The following is a 20,267-nucleotide window of genomic DNA, read 5'->3' on the forward strand; positions in this document are numbered from 1 at the left end:
TGATGGCAGAGTTTTAAGAGTGCTATTCTGCCAACTGGGATGCATTGAGGAGAGCCTCTTGGCAAGCTGGCTTGTTCTTGGGGAACACATATTTGAGTAGTGAGACCTCAGGCATTTATGCTGTGCAAGAGACCACAGTGCTGAGCGCTCAGTAGAGCCCAGAAGAGAAGCAGTGCCTTGCAAAGCGGGATGCTTACTGGCAGGAGTTCTGCACGATGGGTATGGAAAGCTGGCTTCAGGGCTCAGCTTAGCTCATGACTCCCTGTGCAGTTTTGGGCAGCCCACATCGTCTCTAGCCTGTAAAGCAGTGACACAAACTTCCTTCCCGTGCGCGTTATTGTACCCCTGCCTGCTCTGCCAGGTGCTTCAGGTAGAGGAGAGAAGAACTGAAAAGGTAGCGTTCGTTCCCTAGCAGGAGGTGGAAGGAGATTGACTCCATTTGGATTAAACTACCCGGCAGCAGTGAGATCATAGCAGCTTTGGCTCTGTATCGATTCGGCAGTGTTTCATCCACTGACACAAAGAACGGCTCTGTCCTCAGCTCCTTAGGTTAGCCGCTTCGCTCCGCTCTCTTTGACAGAGAAAAACCCTGGCACTTAGGCAGGAGGCTTCTAGTGCCCCAGCTCCAGAGATCCTTGAGAGCCTGGTGACATCTGGTGGGAACTGGAAGGATTACAGGCCTTTAGCTTCCATCTGCCACCAACCCTCTCTACACTGTGAGCTTTTTGCAAGATGGGAATTCTCCCAGGACTGAAGCTATGAGGAAAAAAAAATAATATATATATATATATATCTAACTTAAAGGAGATGAAACTTTGAAACTTTGGTTTTTCAGTTTTCCAGTGAAAAAAATCAAGGGCAGAATTTTTTTACAGGTTTTGATGAAGTATTGTTTTTAGTACAAAAAAGTTTATTAATACCAAAAATGGATTTTTCAAAAGAAATGTGCAGTGTCCCTCTCTCTCAAGTAATTTATAAGCTAGCTTTAAAAATATTTCCACAAAGAACTGATAGGCCATGAGAAATTGCAATTTATTAAAAAAAAATTATGATTTTATGTGCAGAATCAGAAGAGTACAAAATCAAAACATAATGCTGCAATGATGCATACAGAACACTGTGTAATTTAGATATCCAAGAGCTTGAAACTCCTGAAGGGAGTGATGGCAGGGGTAGTGAAGACAATGTTAAATTCAGGCTAAGTCTTATAAGGAAAGTAGAGATATGTTGACTAAAGTTTGGATGAGTTATCCTATTGGATCTGTATGTAGATGCATGTGAGTAAATCTTCCCATTTTTTCCAGATCTTTCTAACCTCAGAAAGATAAAAAATATTGCTTTTGCTCTCTTATTTTTCGCAAGTGCACTTTTTGGATCTAGTTGTGTACAGCATTCTTGCAGTTTCACAAGATGAACCATGTAATAACCAACAAAGACAAAATTTTCTTCCAGTGTTTTTTAAATGTCAAAACAGTACATTTATTGAAAGACTGAAAGTCAAAGGATTGCCTGCATTTGCCAAGGGTTTCATGAGGTTTGTGATAAAGGGAAAAGAGTGTGAACTGTTATTAATCAATATCTCCTTTTCTCCTTCATCCCTTTTTAGGGTTTTGTAAAATGATGGTCAAAGTTTTCAGAAGCAAAAACTGTGAAGGCTATGCTACAGATCCAGATCCTACTGATAATTCAGCATGTGCATACAGAGTTCTTCCTGAAACTCAAGCCCGCTGAAAGAATCCTGAACTGGGGCCTTAAAGTCACTGGTAAGTTTGAACAATCACAGCCTATTGCTGAGCCTATTTACCATTTCATCCTTCAGTAAAAAAGAGTTAGGCTAGAGGACAAAGCAGTTTTTCATGGTGAAATCCATCAAGTCCAAAGCAGATCTCCTCTTAGCTACTTGGGGGAAAGATTTTCACTCTAAGGCTTTAGGTTGCCTGCCTTCAGCTCAGATCTCTGCCTCCCTTCCCATGCCAGCTCATTTCTGCAGTGATGCAATGAAATGTAATATCACTGCTGGTAACCTTATTAGCAGAGCCAATTGTATGAGGACCTCCTAAGGGAGGCTGTTTGCCATCCATTGTATGAGCTATGGCCCTATTGTTTATGACAGCGCTAGGTGACCTAATTCACTCCAGTGGGCCCATCACGCACATCCTCACAGGGTGATTTTCCCTTCTGACAGATCATTGTCAGCATCCTTTCTCCTAGTATTCTGCTAGCCCTAGCTTTGTGTTCGCACAAACACACACCTACACACAGATGGGGCCTTTCCTGCGAGCTAGTTTAGGTAACGGGTGTTAGGCATGGGCATAGTGAGCACACAGCATGAGCTTAAAGCTACTTGGACAGGCCTTAAGCTTTTAATGTAACAATATAGTGTCTTTAGAGTTTAGCATTGGGTAAGCCCATTATTTTAGTTTTTCTGACCAACAGTGGAGGAAATGGGAGTTTTGCTGATATCGAGGTGTTCATGGTACTATTAAGAAACAGTGATAACCTGTTAAGTCCACTTAAGGACCTCAGACAGAAGCTATGGAGAGCAGAAGCCTTGCTAAAAGTTTGTCTTTCCTGCCCAAGGCTGTAATCACTGCAGCTAGGCAACAGGCCTTTCATCAGTGCGATCTGGACCACCTGGAGATTGCACAGCTGCACTTTGGATCTCTCAAGGACTTTACAGCAAAAGAGAAGCCAAAGTGCACTATCAGAAATGGTAATGGGACAGTGGTGGTGGCAGGTGTGTGAACATATTGCCCTGTTAACCAAACAACTAAGAGAGAACTGTTGACAAAAGGGAAGGGTGGAAAGTTTTGTTCAATGGATACTTTTTAACACATTTACTTGGTGGTGGTGGTGCTCCAGGCTTATTCTGTGTCCTTCTCAGTACTCCAGGGAGGTAATTTAGTTTCAGCAGATGCTTTGATAGAGCTCAAACCGGTATTATGTAAGTCCCCAGGAGGAGTCCTCAGAAAATTTAACCTGGCCTTTTGAGATACTGACAAATTATGGCAGAAGAACATAACACAGCAGCCACCCACACTTTTAGCCAGGGATCTAAGTGAATATTGATGAGATGAGGAGTAGGTGGCAAAGTGTCCATGAGATGAATATCTCAGCAGGAGCTGGCATGGACTGCTCTGGAGAGAACTGCTGTTGCCTAGAGCAATGTTGCTGTGAAGGCGTTGAGCATTTGTACTGAGCTGAGAGGTGTGGTCATCCCACTGCTGCTGGCAACCCAGACTTTGCCTGGATTTTGATTATAGGAACAGTTTTAGTTCTAAAATTTAGATCTAAAATTGCTGTCAAGTGAAATGAATGGTGCTCAGTCTGTGGTAAGTGGCTCAAGTTAGGTGATACTAATGGACTTTCTAGCTGTGAAATAACCACTTTGTTCCCACTTGCTGTTCAAATGATACATTAGCAGAATCCTACTCTTTCCAGGGGACAGGTACATGCAACAGAAATAATTCAGTCATGTCAAATACCTATTTCCTTTAACAAAGTATCACAAATTTCCTTATAACAGACAGATGTTTGCTACATAAACCCTAACTCACATAGAGTAATGAAGGGGAATGTGCAGTAACTGAAGAATATTTATAAGCATGAAGAATATTTTGTGCTTTGTATCAACTTTTCCCAGAATACTTCCTTGACATTTTGCAAGCATTGCCCACGATTCATGTACATCCTCTAAGATGGAAAAACTTTAGACAATGAAAATGAGGCATGATACTGTTAAGGAACTTGTCTTACCATGAATTATAAACATGGTAAAGAGAGGAACCCAGAAGGTCTGGAGCAATATGTGTAGTGCTATTCCGAGTTAACAAAAAAGCTTTTTATTTTATCTCCTGAAAGTCAAAATTCCTCAGGAGTAACTCAATTATTTCAGCTTAGGATACCAGCAAAAGTCAGAAAGCACTGCCTATGTTTCTGGTGAGTACACAAATACAAGTTTTGCCTGGTTTCAGTGGAGAAAGTGAGCGAGCTGGGGGCAGTAATGTTTAGTGACAGACCAAGGTTCAGTTCTTGCCTCTGAAGCAATGGCAACCTCCTGATCATGGTGACTGTTATCTATAGATGGTTCCTTTGATGACCTGGCACTAAACTTACAGTAAAACCTGGAGCCAGCTGAGTGAAGTTTGGGATTTCATTGCAAATAATCAATTTTGGATCTGCTGTTTCACCCAGCATTTCCAAGAGTGTGTAGTCTAAGTTTCTGCCTGCTATAGGTATGCTTTTGTGTGTAATGCTAGTTGTGGCATGCTGCAGGCCAGGCATCTCTCCTGATGCCATAGCCCAAGTTCCTGCTTTATCAGCACCATTATGTATACAATAACAGCAATTTCCCAGCACTCATGGTGGGGATTTGCTTTATGGCTACTAGTGTTGCTATAGCTACATTTCCCTAATGTTCATTATTTTCCATAGTGTCTTTGTCACGCATCCAAGGATGCTGGCATTAAGCAAGCTCACAGCACGTCATTTCTGCCTTGGGAACTATTGTTAGGTGCACTGAATTGACCAAGGGGTATTGCAGCTGGTGCTTTGCCTGGGCTAAATCTACTTCAACCATGAAGGAAGTGGTGAGGGCAATAGTTAAGAGCTTTTTTGCAGCAGTGTGTTGGGAAAGGAAAGCTTACAGTCACAAGGGCCCCTTTCCAAGGGGGCTGAACAGGAAGGAGGAGAAGGAATTGTCATCTCTCAAGAGAACAAATGCAGGGAGGGGAGGGAGCGTAGGCAACTTTGGTTAATTGCTAGGTTGTGTAATGAGCTGGGGTGCTGGACAGCTGCTGTATAGTCCCCATTGTGACAGCCGCCTGGTTGGGGGTGTGCTGCTCTAGGGCATTTTAGCTGGGTTTTGTTTTTTGTTTTTAAATGGTTTAATGAGCAAGCTAAATAGCTGTAAAATTCAGAGTAGGGTCTCAAAAAGCTCACTGTCCCCCAGGCATGCATATGTATCTGGTGCTGTGCAGAAGGGGCAATGAATTCTGAATGAATTCTACTTCCTGCTGGAGGGAGCTACCTACAGAGCTCTGCTACAAAGAAAAGACACCAAAGAGTCAAGATGAGCTGGAAAGTAGAGCCAGTCACTGACAACTGAAAACTGATATCTAAGAGGTACTCCAGTCTCTGCATCTCCTCTTAAACTCCAATCTTAGCTTCTGAGGCCTTGATTAGCGCATAAGAGATGTTAAAACAGTAACCCTCTCTTGCTGATAGGCACCAAAGCATGGCACTCATGATTTCAGTAGAGATGCAGTGGTTGTATGGAATCTCATCCTCTCTGAGTCAGTATTGGCCTATTAAGGCCACTGAGATGATTAAGAAATCGGAATATCTGTCATAAAAGGAGAAGCTGAGAGACCTGTGGCTGATATTAGCCTGGAGAAGAGAAGGCTCAGGGGGGCTTTATCAATATGTACCAAGTTCTTGGTATGGGAGGGAGTAAAAAGATGAAACCAGACTCTTGGTGGTGGTATCCAGTGACAGGACAAGATGCAAGGGCGCTACTTAAAATACAGGCAATTCCACTTAAACATAAAGAAAAACCTTTTTACTCTAAGGGTTGTCAAAAACCAGAACAGATTGCCAAGACAGGTCATGGAGTCTCCATCCTTGGAGATACTCAAAGCCCAATTGGATTACTTTCCTGAGCTCTAGATAACACTGCTTTGAGCTGGGAAGTTTATACTGGATGCTCTCTGGAGGTCCTTCTACCTCAACTATTCTGTGGTTTTGTGGTTCTATGATTCTCTGGTATTCGTTCTATGCTTTTGGGTCCAAAGAAGCCTGAATAAAGTATGAGGTTCTATTATTACTGGTGTGCATTAAGTAAGTGACCAAAGTAAGGCCAATGATACCTATATGGCACTACAGAACACTGATCAGACTTCACAATCTTATTTCTAAACCTACAGAGTTACATCAGTACAAAATTATGTGCAAATCATACTTTACTGTTATACATTCCTTTGAAAGTGCTGTCCCTTTCCATCACACATGCTACTGTACATTTAAAGATTGGTCTAATGGTGGACTCAGCTGTAATCTGCTTAAGCTGCAAGAGCCAGGTCTCTTTTCAGTATAGAGATCTCAGCTGGCATCTATTCTTTGTAGTATTACAATAATAGTCAGTCATCTTTGCAAGCAATCTTGATGCTGATGCAGGCAATCTTTATGTTGATCCCAGCTTTGTGATTTAACAACTGTCAGAAACACCAATCAGAAGTAACTAAGTGTTTTTTAGCAGGAGGTGCTGTTCCATTATAATTCCAGTAAGAAAGGCACTCAGACCCTGAAAAGGATCATTTAAAATGCTATATGCCAGACCTAACACTATAACAGGAGAGAGAATAGTCAAGATAATCTTACATCTGTTCAGATGGTGGGAACCCCAAGTTCTGCAGCATTGAACAGGCATCTATGTGCTGATCAGGGCACAGCATGCTGTGCAGACCTGGTCTATGGAAGAGTTACCCCACTTGGGTCATTTGAACTATTACAGGATTTTCTTACAGGAAAACAATTCCATTTCTACTGCCAAACAGAAAGGACATTCACAAGAGAACTTCTTGCTGCACTGTTAGATAAAGGCAAGGACACGCAGGTGGCATAATTACTGATAGCAAATGGGGGCTGCCTCCAGGCTCTCTGTTACAATTAGCTGGCTAAGTTTATCATACAGCCAAGGAATATTCACAGCACAACACAGACCTGAGATTAAGCTGTACATGCAGCACAGCACAGGTTAACTGGTACATAGATCACATTCCTCAGTGCACAATGGCCAGGATCATTGCACTGAGATACATGACATTACCTCCAGTCCTCATTCTGCAGATGAGTTTGCAATATACTTAACAAAAGAAACAAGTTTACAGGGGTTATCTCATACTAGGTAAACCCCAACCCAATTAGATTCAGCTGCTGAGAATATTTCATAATTCACATAATTCACAGTTCTTATAGAACTCCAGTAGTATTTCCCGTTACTCATAATTTTCAGTAAATGAAGAAAGTGCTTCATTCCGAAAGCACCCCTGCTTTAAGGTGAAGAGCAGGTTTATTCATAATTTAGGCTTTGGTCTAGATTTGCACAGATCCTGTCAGAATTGTAGACACGTATCTGCACTTCCCTGAGGCTGAGTATTTCGTTATCGTTATTTTAGGACCTGTAGGACCAGCAGCAGAATACATACTATGTAATATAGTAGTAGCTCTGCTCCAACGGCACAAGCGACTGATTGCAGTTAATGTTGTCACAATAATGGTGTGCCCATAGATGGCAGTATTTCCTAGTTCTTATTTTGCAGTACTAGTGATATTTGCGTTTCCTGTATCTTTTGCCATCACAGATGTTGTTCAGTAAGGACATAAACTCCAACCCCAAAGACAGTTAGAGAAAAGTTGTTAGGATGTATGCAAGTTCCAGTCAGATCAATTTCTATGCTAAATAATATCAAATCAGAAATGGGCCAGAGCAGTATTGTTTCTGATCGTTAAGGAATGGTTTCTTTTGTTGCATATGAGTGTGTATCACTGAGTCCTGATCTCAGAAGAAATCCTCTACTATGAGGGTGGTGAGGCACTGGCACGGGCTGCCCAGAGATGTTGTGGATGCCCCATCCCTGAAGGTGTTCAAGGTCAGGTTGGACAGGGCTTCGGGTCTTTAAGGTCCCTTTCACCCCAAAAAATTCTGTGATTCTGTGATAAATGTTACTGTGCGTAGATAAAGAATTTCTCTAGTTATGAACATCTCTAGATATGATAGCTGTTTGAAAAAAGAAAAAAAGAAAAAAAAAAAAAAAAGCAAGTTCTCCCAAATGTCTCTAAACATAGTCTATACATAGGAAGAATTTGTGAATGTCGTTTCAGTCCTTCTCTCATCAAAATTCATCTGCTGTCTAGACTGTCAGTTGAGCTCATGAGTGGTACTAGTACTGAGGTGACTGGCCTCTAGCTTCAGATGTGCAGAACTAATCACCCCTTGCAAGCCTGCAGTTGCCTTAAAATGTTTTCAGGCTCTGGCTTGAGAGACACTCTCTATGGGATCACACCAGGACCGTGACAGATGGAGGGCCTGTCACACAGCATGTGGTGAATTGCATCTATCTAGCTCTGCTCAAAGTTGGTCTGAGAGGCTCTGAGATTTTCTATGGATGAAAGTTTCTTTGTTATATAACAGATGACAAAGCAAAGGGCAGTTCTGCTTTGAGTCACTCTGCTAGCAGCATTAGCAGACTAGGTCTGTGTAAAGTTGTATGCCTCATCCGAAATAAAGTTCAGACCGAGTGAGGATGTCATTAGAGGAGTCATTACAATGGTATCAGTTTAAAGGCACTGAATTATTATATTCCTACAGGATAAGAACATGGAATATGGCAGAATACCTCAGAAGTTGGTAGTACCCACTTTAGGGTTATGTACAAAAGGTACCATCATGACAAAACCTGCCTTTACAGGAAGTTTAAGAACAAGCCCTCATTACTAAAGGATTATTATTCCCATAACTACTGTTTAGCAGTTAGTATCGAAATGCCTTTTTCATAAAAAGAAATTGAAATGCAATTTAGTGTTTTCAGAAATCTTTTTAATATCCCTGTAAAACAGGAAACACTTCTGTCAAACAGCTGCAAAGATGATGCACAAATGTGGAGTAACAAATAGTGCCATAAAGACTGTCTTCTAAATCAAGAATTCTGTAGTACAGAAAAGACACCTTTGCAAGAATTACAGAAACATTTTTACTGAGAAGCTTTTCAAAGTTGCTGTGGTACAAAAAGTGAATTGTGCATTTGTGTGCAGTGTCATCTTGCATAGAAGTACATGTACAGTAATCAAAACCAAAATGAAAGGCCAAATAGCAAATGGAGGTAATAACATTATGAATAAAAATTTGGCTGAAGATGCTGGAGAAAATTGTGCAAATAATCCTCTATATGTAATATAATTATAGTGTATTCAGAACGCATGGAGAGTAATGCTTCTTAGAAGGCTCAAATTCAGCTAATTTAAGACAAAACATTAAATTCTGCTTATATTTATACGGATATAGGTCCAGGTTTATTCCATTGATTTAAAGTTACTCTGGATCTCCATCAGTATGTTTGAAATTCGCGTCTGGCTTACATCGTAAATCCCATTTATATCTTTTCCTCACTTCCAACAGACTATATGAGGGCAGAAAGCAAAACATGGCTCTGGGCCTTTATTATAATTATGTTACAATGGCTTCTTCCAAAAGCCATACTTTTAATTTGTTTAATTCCTCATTCTTTCTGAACATAAATCTCTCATCCATAATGAAAATAAACAGCTATTTTATTGTCTTGTTTCTACTGCAATTTTATAATCAAATGCTTCTTAATATCTCCTGAAATCAGGGAAGTTTTAAAATATGTACAATTCAGTTAAATAAGTGCAGTTATAATTTCCTGTGTTTTAAAATTACTCTCCCAATGCACATCTAAAAATTCTGCTTCCATATACACCACCTTCTAGATAAAGGAATTAGAAGTACTCACATAGAAAACAGCTACAATCTTACAAACATGAACCGTAGATTTCTGCTCAAATTCAAACTCACACTAGCAAAAACACTTTTTACAAGAGTGATAATCTGTACAGAGAGTTATTTACTCTAATTTAAAGAAACCAATGGGACTTCCCATAGTTTTGATCAGTTCCTAGGTGAGAATTACAAGATAGTCAATCAATGGAAAGGTTCAATGGAAGATGAAATGTATGTGTGCCACAAGACACACACAGTCATTTCATTTGGTTTTGTATTGCATTCCTTTTTACATGGACGTGGAATAGAAGAATACTGACCTTATCTACAGCTGCTCATATTGCTGGAAAATATTAATATCCCGTCCAGTTATTAGAACTCTCTTGTTGCTTTGAAGACAAATAGCTAAGGGTTAAAGGCATCCTATTTTTCTGTCAGTTTCTTGATTTAAGATGTCCAGTGATGGTGGTATAAATTCCTGTGCTGGAGTGATGCCTGGAAATGGTTCCACATTGTTCAAGCAACCACAGGTAACCGAATTGAGTCCTTCCACACAAAAACATGATTACAAAAAATACTGATTTGCTGTCCAGAAGCCAAGAGTGCACAACTGTATGTAAGGGACAACTAATCTTCCAGCAACACCAGCAGAGTCTTAGATCTCTTTACTTGGCCTCTGAATAGTAAAGCTACTTACAAAGGCTGCTACCCCCCTGTCACAGTACAAAAATATTTTCCTAATAATTAATATATTATTCAATAGAACACACAAAGTGTCCATGACAATTTAACAGCAGTGTTGCACTTGTGGCTTGCTGTTTCTCTACACTGTACGCAGAGATTTAAATGACTTACCAAGGGGATGTTAAGCAAGGTTTTTAAATTTCTTAGAAATCAGAGCAATCTGACAGAGCATGTTGTATAACACTTGTCTGTGCTGGCTTGACGTTCCTTTAAAGCAATTGCTGAGTGGCCCCTGGAGTCCAAGGGGGATAACAACAGGGAAGAGACATGTTGCAGTCAACAGGAATCCATTGCTTGAAGTTTCTGAAGGACTTCCAGAACAAATTCATAACAGAATAGATACTGATCCTGCATACAGAGACACCAGTGTGAAACATCCAATTAAATATAACAAAAATTCTAGACTAAAAAAGATGGACTGGCTGTCATGCTGTTTTTAACACCAGCATCTTTGTAACAGGGATACAGAAATTCAGGCATTAAAGAGCATCCTCAATCTTTTTGTTCCATTACTCATAAAAGTTCAGGAGTTCTTTTTGATTCAGTGCAGTACCTTTATGCATGTGCTTAAATCTCACTGAGGTCAATGGCTGTTATCTACTTGCTTAATTTTAATCATGTGCTCAGTCATTTTCCTGAAGCATGTGCTTTAATACTTGCCTACAAGAAGAATTTATCCTAGTCTTGTCTTACTTTTCTTCCCACTTTCTGTTTGCTCTAAGTTGTGTTAACCTTATTTTGTCTTTTCCTGTGTGAACACACTTCGGGGATAGGTTTAGCTCAGCAGTAGAAGGACAATGAGAGCTCAGCGATTGCAAGAATTCAACTGAAGGCTGCAGTTTTGCAGGGTAGAGTCTCACCCATTTCACTGGTGAGCTCCACTTTTCTTTTTGCCCAAAGAAGAAATGTATCTGTACTATATTGGTGCTCTGAAGTGAATTTCAAGTGCCTGCAAGCTACACGTAGAGGTTATTTTCCTTTTTTTTTTTTCTTTTTTTTTTTTTTCCTCTTAATTTCAGTTAGCCAGTAAGGGACAGATCTTCTGTATTTAAATATACACAGCATTTGTATGCAAAGCTGTCGTTTTCCTCATGAGAGGGCTAAAATTCAGCTTTGACCTAGAGATTTATCAAAGCATGAGGATATGTACCACAAATGGAAGCTTTTTGAGATCACAGCCTAGTTAGAATATTGAGAACTTACCTTAGTTTGGATCATGCCAAAACGCTGCTCTCTCAAATCTCTCACTACGTGCTTAATGTTGAACTATCAGAAGAGAAAACAATTTTTATTTTATTGATGTTCAAGTTATGAAAAAAGACTTGAATGTGTTCTGTTGGGAAAGCTGGGGCTCAGTTCTTCTACAAGTGGTATATTTTTAGTTATTATCTCTGTTTTATGAAATAACAAAAGCAGCATTTATTCCATTTTGTTAGGATTAATTTCTACCAGGAGTAACATATGTAGTAAGATACCTACATATGTTGTTGACATCTATATCAGTAATATTTATATTTACTGTAATATTTAACAATGATCTGTTTGATACTTACACATAGATCTTTTTCTATATAGCTCAGCAGAATTTCAACACATAGCAAAACTCCACTTCTTCCAATCCCAGTACTACAGTGAGCAACAATAGGTCCTGTCCTGTGAGCTTTTCTCATGTAGCAAATAAATTTTACAAGCTGTTCAGCCAGTTTGGGAGTACTATGGTCTGGCCAAGTGGTAAACTGCAAATGCCTTATAATTCGCTTTTCTTCTGTCTGGAAGAGAAAGCCAGAAATGCTTATTGACTGGAAGCTTAGTAATATAGCTATATAAATTCAAGAAAAAGGCAAATAAATACAATTAAAGTAAATGAATACAAATAACAATTTTGTTCCCTATTGTTTATTATGTCAAAAAAGTTAAATGAAAAAAAAAATATAGTATTGTATTATACTGGTAAAGACTTCCATTGTAAAGACCTGAGTCCAGCCAATAACTCTTCAGCAAGTATGATTTTTTAGGTAACTGAAGATCTTCAGTATAAAAGAATCCAGGAACTGTAAGGACTGAAGCCTTCCAAAGTCCCAGTTCGCATGGCAGTGGATTCCTATTGACTATGTTAAACTGAATAGAAAAGGCCTACCTAGATTTTTGCCTTTAGAAGAATTTGAATGCGTGCCTGGATTTCTGCTGAAGTAAATCTATGATTCTGTATTAATTTGATACTGGTCCAGGACAAATGTTGCAAAAATAACATGTTCATTGAAACAAGATAGCAACCCAATCTCATATAACAGCCAATCTTCCTATCATCTTTTGGATAGACCCATATCAAATTACGATGTTTTATACTCAGTGACATAAGGTGAATTGTGTTTTCTTAATATAAACAGCTGCCTTGTTAGGAAAATAGATACTAAGTTAGGCTGGCACAAGTAAGACTGTATAAATGATTCCATTAATCAGTCTGTCCCACAGAAATTTCTGCAATGTTTTGTTTCATATGGAGGTGAGACTGGTGGACTTGTCCCAGTTTCCATGTCCTTACAATTGGGTTCTGTATTTGTTCTTCAAAAATGAGTTGTTCGTTTTTTAGTTTCATGTGTGTTCATGTCTTTTCACAAATGAAAAAAGTTATCATTCCTTTTAAATATTAGGATGAAAGCCACCTTCTATAAATCATTCCTTCCATCCACTGTTACAGAATATGAACCCACCCAGGCAGCCCTTACTGATCTGATTTGATAAGAACTGTAAGCAATTCTGCAAAATACTGAACACAGCAACTCTGTAGTTATTAAAGGACGAACTCTTGGACTTTCTCACCCAAGTGTTTTTAATATTGGATCCATTGCTTGTGCAATAAGCAAAGAAGCAGTATTTCATTTACCTTAATTTCCTTCCTGTTACTCAGACTTTTACATTCCTAAAACTGTACTGAGTAGATGTTACAGAAGAAACAAACAATAATACCACTATTAAATCATGTGAGATAACTAATCAATTTCTTTGTATATGAAAGTATTAACTAGACTCAACTTACCTGCTTGTTGATCATTTCTATTATTCTAACTCTGAAGTATTCCAGAATCTGGTAACTGTCTAGCCTGAGATGGAAGTTAGCCAAGTCTATGGAGTCATGTGGAGGTTCAGGCCAGTATCGATGACATTTCACTTTTCCTAGCTCCGTTTCTTTCATCATCATGGCAATCACATCTGACTCACTCTCCCAAACCATCTGCCAGAAATCCGCCATGGTGGAAGGCAAAGGCTCTTGGGTTATAATATAGAAATGTTCCTCTTCTCCAACTTTCATTCTAATATAACTTGCATTAATGTAGCCGTTGTTTTCTCCCAGAGGAACTCGTGTCTTATCATCTGGACAGAAACAGAAAGTTGCTATTTCAGCTGTAGATCTGAAATGGAGCTGTACCATACCTAGCATCTAGGAGATGGGGAACCTCAGCCCCTAGCGGTGAAGTATGCCTCTGGTTTTCAGAACACATTTGGCTGGCGGCACTAATATTAATCACTCCTAATAGTAATTCCTGGAGATAAATTGTGTGGTTAACTGCAGCTTTATTTCTCTTAAGATACTTGCATAACAGTCTGACAGTCCTTCTAATTACCATAGAATTATTGGCAGTAATTCAAAATAGCATATTCAACACTGCTATGAGCGTATGGCATGGGAACATTGTTGCTGGTTATAAAACAAGAAAATTTTAAGAATCTGTACTTTAATATAGAGAAGTAACTGTGACAAATTTTGCATATGTTGTTCTGGTGCTGCAGTTTACAATGACATCAAGGGTTCAGAAAGTGTTCTTCTGTCATGATACCTCTCAGGGAATCAATTGGCAGTAAATTGGAAATTGGGTTTTGAAAATCCTTGTTAACAACAGTCATTCAGCTCTTGGATTCAAATCTTCCTTCTAAAATTACTTCACATAAGTGATGAAACTTGTTTCTGACTTAGATCAGAGCTGAGCAGCTGAAAGATCTGTTTGGTTATTCAGCTTTCAAATATTTCCGAAAGAATCTTTTATCTTTTCAAGACCTACATAACTCCATGATTTCCATTGTACTTTTCAGCATTCTGCTGTGTCAAAAGCTGTAGATTTAAAGAACTGCTACTATAGTTCAAGTTACACTTGCCAACACAACTGTAGCAGATCACTATCTCTGAGAAAAAGAAAAGGAAGCACCAAGACAGCTGCCCCCCCTGCCAGACCAAGTCCTGCCTTGTGGATGATGATACTTCAGAAAATAACTTCCTGTGCAATGCAGACATCCTTACATCAACTCTTCGTTTCTCAGAAAAATCTTAACACACTTCATTATTAGTAGAGCTCTCTGTAGCAAAGGTTGTGGTGGGATTTACCTCCTACATCCCAGTGTTATAGCTGTTTTCTGGTTTCCAGTGTTGTTCACTGAATGTATGTGCTTAGTGTGCATACTTACATGGAAGAATATCTTGATATCTGTTTTTATCCCTGTTTTCTTGTGCTTTGCCAGTTCTGCAGTCATCTGTTGGTTTCACATGTTCTAAAGCCTAGATTAAAGAGAAATAGTCAATCCATGCTCATATCCTATGAAGAACTACAGAGTCAGCGTGAGTAAACTTCACTGTTGTATGAGACCCAAGACTGGTAAGCAGACTTCTTAAAGAAGAGAATCAGCACACCGTTCCCTAAACTGCTACGCGAGGAATTCAAATTGCCTAGGGTTTTCTTCAGTCTGCACAAAATTTCTGGGGATTTCCAACCCAAGTCTTCAGCCCCTGTAATTACACGTCCCTATTGTATAGTGCTGCAAAACAAATGTTTGGAATAGTGCCTTGGCCAAACGTCAGCATTCATAATTGATAACATGCAGACTGAAGAACCAACTATAGCACTGTTAACAGATAATGAATTTCAATGGGTACTTTTCAATCACAGAGGAAGCGGTGGATACAGGGAACAACATCAATGATGTTAAGTGCAAATCATATGGTCCTAAGTACTTCATAGCAAATTTGGGGGAACGCAATGCAGTGTAGCCAGGAAGCAAGAAGGTGCAAGTTAATTTCATTTACAGTTTTGAGTTACCTTCACTCTTCTTTTTTTGTTTACCTTTTCGCTATGCATTGCACAATGCTCAGCCCTCACGTTATGCCACTATACAGTGTATATGGACTGAAATATATTTGACAGTTAAGATCTTCATCTGTTACTACAGCTTTTACTCAGAAAAAGTATCCATTGACTTTGGTAACCTGTGCTTTTCGTGTTAGATCTTTATGTTTTATGAGCAGATGCATGACTGAGCTCATAGCATATTATGCTTACATCTGGAATGGAATGAAGGGAAATTGATACACGTTCTCGAGCTCTTGGCAAAAGTCAACAAATCCTATACGTGTGAACCTGTGCTATTTTGTACCCAGAAAGTCAGCCATAAGGCAAGTGAGAGAAATTGGTAACACTAAATACTATGGAAAAATAGTTATAATCTATTTCATTGGTAATGAGTGCATCCTTTAATGAAAATTTTGGCATTGTGTTGAAGAATTATGAAACAATCTTTCTTTGGGAATTTGCTGATAACCCCCAATACTGAGTACTCTCTATATATACCAAAACAAGAGATTTTATATGCTTTCATAATTTTACATTTTTCATAATTTATTTGCCATCAGATGTAGTTGTGTATTTTCATTGCTATGTATGTTACTTTCTAATTTAATTGCACAAAGTCCCTGACCTCAATAGCATCTTGTGGCAATGAATTCCATGGATCACTGGAGCACTGCGTAAAACATTTTCCTTTCATTGACTAAGTGTTTGGATTTCTTGCTTTAATGCAGCCCCTAGAATAGTTCTTGGGCAGATGTTCAGGAGAGCTGAAGGGGCAGTAAGAAGTTAGTCAATATTAAGGTGATTCTTATTGTACTTTTGTGTATTTATTTTCCATTCCCTGCGGGCAGGATCTTTGGACAGGAAACAGTGTAAACCTGACTGTGTAGGAAGGGGGAGATCCAGATAATGTAGCATCACCTAAAAAGCAAAGCAGACACCTGACTGAAATAATCCTCTGAGAAAGTGGAGTCAGTGGAGATATACAAATGCATCTCCCATAAAGCATGTTGAAGGCTGCTAAAAGTCACTTAGCTCTGCTAAACACTCAGGTCTTAAAAATGAATTACACTTTACCATAAACTCTTTCAACACCTCTTGATTCTCAATCCTTGACTGAAGGCCTTGAATAAGACCTCTAATGCCAGTCCTTGGACATACTCCAGTCAGTGATGGTTTAAAATTAATTAAGTGAATCAGTTCATCTTCAGAAACGAAGGCTCTGCCTATATATCAACAAAAAAAAACAAAGGAGTTTTTAATGATTATTGTTCATAGCGTAAATCTTGGCTTTAAAAACCAGAGGGCTGCAGTACTTAAGTATATTTTGGCATATTATGTGTAAGTGAAATGTAAAAAAAAAAATATATATATATATATATATTTGGCTTACTTATGTTCACAGCAGAAAGAAGAGTAAGTCAGTACCGTGGATACAACCAGCAACATGTTTTGTGGAATTTGGAAGTAGATCCAACTACTGCAGCTTCTTGCTTTGTATGGTTTCTAAATACAGTCTGTTCAAAATAAACCATTGTTGCAGAATTGTAAACTTTAACATTAGCTTATATCGATATAGGAGACTCTGGCCACATCTTCACAGGAAATCTTCATGTTTCCAGCAGTTTCCTGGAAATTAGTATTGCCATTCCCCTCTGCTACAAATAATTTTTCCTCCCTGAAGAAAGTATCTTCTGTTCTCTTCATCTTAATTCACACTCTCCTTCAAGAACAAGATGTGAAGTATCTTTGCTGCACCAAAACCAGGATTCATTTTTACTAATTAGCTCATCCTGAAGTAAATGTTCTAATGCAAAACTTGACAGATTTAAGAAGATGGATAAACATTTAAGTCTCCAGAAATATCCCTGTTCTACTAGAGCAATTAAAAAAAAGGCATACTTCTTCAGCAACTTCTGTTACTTCCATAGAATAAAAACAGTAGTTTCTTTTGTAGAAAATAGCGGTTCAAGGCAGAGGAATTAAGGAATTTGTCCTTAGTGGGTGTTGTCAAAGCAAAACATGCCAATTGTTACAAAGAAAACCTGATGTGTTCCACAGCTTTGCTGTAGGCTGAAGACAAAGAGCAGTGTTCTCTGTTTTTTTCTTGTAGTATATCATCTCTACCATTAACTAACCTTCATTGCAAAAGTGTTGTGCTTGCTGTCCTTGTGTCTTGGGTTACAACTGGCAACCACCTTGCCTGAGCTTCTAAGACACTTTGTTCACTTTCTGTTCTCTGCCCCTCGCAGATGCAAGGGTGTTTCTGTTAACAAGTTAGCTGAGAGTGCCAGTGAAGACAAATCCCCCACTCTAGAGAGAGCTATTTCCTATACACATCTCTTTCTTTTGCTATTTGTTCATCAGAGTTAGACTTCTGGGTCATTGCAGTCCTGGCAGGAGGAAATCACCAGCTTTTAAACATCCATAGTTTTGCAGTTAGAGTCTGAGCCTAACTCACTACAGATTCACACACCTGTAATTTCATTGCTGTTACATCTATAAGACGAAACCCCTTTTTGATCCTACTTTCTACTCCTAATTGCCCTCCTGAATAAAGTGCCTCAGAGGACTTAAATCATATTCCAATTAAGTTACTTTCATATAACCAAAGCCTCAAGTCATGTTGCTGTTATGTTGGCTGCTATGCTGTTTTTAAGCATTGAACTTTTCTTGTAATTAAGAGAAGCCCTTCTTAGTATTTTGAACAAAAAAGTGATTTAAATAAACTAATCATGAACACCCGGTGAGTAGTGACTAAGAATACTGTGGACACCTTTATGCAGCTGCGGATCCAGACATTAATTCACAGGTGAACTTTGAATTGTAGGGGAAAAGTAAGGGAGAGAAGAGGAGAATGATGTCAAGGACCTATCATATCTGGTGATAACAACCACATTTTATATATTACTGGAATTTGTTCTTAGTTCTCAACACCTTCTTTGACATTGCCTTTCATATATGAAAGAGGCCTTCTACCCTATTCAGTTTTACTGTATCTCTTGCAAGATAAACCATCTGCTTTTATTGTATTAATTTTAGGCCAAACTAAGAATTTTAAGTTTTCAGTTACACACTGGGAAATTCCCATAAATTTTGAACTAAACTTCAATGTTCACATTTTTTTCAGCCAATGCATCACTTATTTGCACTACCCAGTAGTGCATGATTTGAACAAATGTCATGATGTTGCTCAAATAAATTCAATAGTTTTCTTTTCCTCTTATTTCCTCACTTTGCGCACCTAACCAAGTATAATTAATGTACTGAGATATTTTCCTTTGGGGAGGAACATGATATATAACATTACAAAAGAAAAAACAAGCATAAAGTTGCCCATCCTTTGGGAACTGGAGCTCCAAAGTAGAGGTGCTCAAAGCAGTGGCAAGTGGACGGTAGCCAGTAAGGCTGCCCTCCCTGCATTCAGTTAATTATACTCATCCTCATGTTCTTCCCCCCCACAGTTCTCCAAACAAGTTGGAAAGCTCCTGTGTAGGCTGCTTTCTTGTGGATGTTACAAAGGTTTGATGGCCTTCATATGTATCAGAGGTTAAAATTGTGTCCTGAGTGGTCATGCTTTTGAGAAACAAAGATGAAAGTCTTAGCTTAAATAGAAGGGATTAGTGTTGATCCCACTGTAGATATATGGAGGAGCTGGCTTATTACATGAATGATACAAGAAGTTTTTGCATGGTTACTTCTAGGTAGGATGGAAATCCTGCGGGGCATATCATCATCTTCATTGCTCCAGCTGTCTGACTCAGACTGTTGACTTTGTCTTCTGCAACCTTCACATCCTGCATATTTCTGTGATCTGTAAAAATGCATTAGTTGAATGGTTTTATGAAGTGGCAGAAGCTGTGTACAAAGGTTTTGTTTTTAATCTATTTTCAGTTGAATTTGAACTTTCTTGAAAAACTGTTTTTAAGAATTACTGTGAACTCTGAAGAGCCTAAGTTCAAGGAGTATTAAACTAATATAAATACCCCTGTATTTTGCCTGGAGCACTATTATCTGCCTATGGTATTTTATTTTTTTCTGAGAGATGAGCAAATAACTTGTATAAAAAACCACCAGAAGACATCCTTGAAAGTAAAGTTTCTCACTGTTATAGACAGTTTTTCATGTATGACCCAGATTTTTAGTTGTTAGGTGATCATAAGAAATATTAACAAGTAAGCCTATTTATTTAAGGTATTCAGAGAATTTTAGAGCACTTAAATATTTTTTAGGTAGATAATAGGCCTACCGTTCACAATACACCAATGCTGTATGCAGAATGGATCAAAGATCCCTATAGTAGCTAACTCCAGTACTCTGCAGACCTAATATTTAATTATTTGAATAGGCTTAAGCTTACCATCATTTTATATAGGATAGGATCATGTATGATCATAATACATAGTGTAAGAAATAGTAAAAGGTACTATTAAATTATTACCTTACTCTCCATCTTAAGTAGCAGCTTTGCAAATATCAATAATCATTGAGGGCTGTACAAGTTATATAAGGGTTTTGCAAGTAGAAAATAGGACTACCAGAAAGTACAGGTAATAAAAGAGATTCAGAACACAGAACAGGGAGCAGAAAGCTAGTTTGTCTTGCTAGTAGAAAGCAAGACAACCAGAAAAGCTAGAAGTTATTCTTACATATAACTTCGTATTAGCCATAGATGCATTAAGCACCTTGCACATAGAACAAGGTAATTCAATAGCAATCACACCTGATTACCTGGTATAACACAAGATAATGTTATATTAATGATGAGATAAAAGCAAGTGGCACTGAGCCTATGTTCACATGGATATTCTCACTTGCACATGCTCTCAAAGATTCTTTCAATCTTGTTCTCTGTAAGCAGGTAATTTAGGGAAGATTGTTGCCCCTTAAAG

General features: G+C 38.6%; 2 protein-coding genes across 7 annotated transcripts in view; one reads left to right on the plus strand and one right to left on the minus strand.

Annotated features, from left to right (window-relative positions):
* Positions 1 to 20,267, plus strand: part of MAPK8 (mitogen-activated protein kinase 8) — a 250,390-nt gene that overhangs the window by 110,819 nt on the left and 119,304 nt on the right. Inside the window, exon 4 of one of the 2 annotated variants that reach the window (XM_083843392.1) lies at positions 1,607 to 1,763. The gene's annotated coding sequence lies outside the window, so the exon portion shown is untranslated. Of the gene's footprint in view, positions 1 to 1,063; positions 1,764 to 20,267 lie in introns of those variants that run through there. The other variant, XM_083843393.1, reaches the window with a different exon arrangement.
* Positions 8,583 to 20,267, minus strand: part of FRMPD2 (FERM and PDZ domain containing 2) — a 78,150-nt gene continuing 66,465 nt past the window's right edge. For 3 of the 5 annotated variants that reach the window (XM_083843365.1, XM_083843366.1, XM_083843364.1), the window contains 7 exons: positions 19,074 to 19,189; positions 16,453 to 16,601; positions 14,720 to 14,810; positions 13,299 to 13,633; positions 11,815 to 12,030; positions 11,465 to 11,527; positions 8,583 to 10,609 (listed from right to left, as the gene is read on the minus strand). In XM_083843365.1, the coding sequence (XP_083699491.1) occupies positions 10,538 to 10,609; positions 11,465 to 11,527; positions 11,815 to 12,030; positions 13,299 to 13,633; positions 14,720 to 14,810; positions 16,453 to 16,601; positions 19,074 to 19,189 (1,042 nt within the window). In that variant the 3' untranslated portion in view covers positions 8,583 to 10,537. The remainder of the gene's footprint in view (positions 10,610 to 11,464; positions 11,528 to 11,814; positions 12,031 to 13,298; positions 13,634 to 14,719; positions 14,811 to 16,452; positions 16,602 to 19,073; positions 19,190 to 20,267) is intronic. The other 2 variants (XR_014586558.1, XR_014586559.1) reach the window with 2 other exon arrangements.

The sequence above is a fragment of the Anser anser genome (genome assembly GCF_964211835.1).
Source record: "Anser anser genome assembly, chromosome: 7".
Taxonomy (NCBI): Eukaryota; Metazoa; Chordata; class Aves; order Anseriformes; family Anatidae; genus Anser; species Anser anser.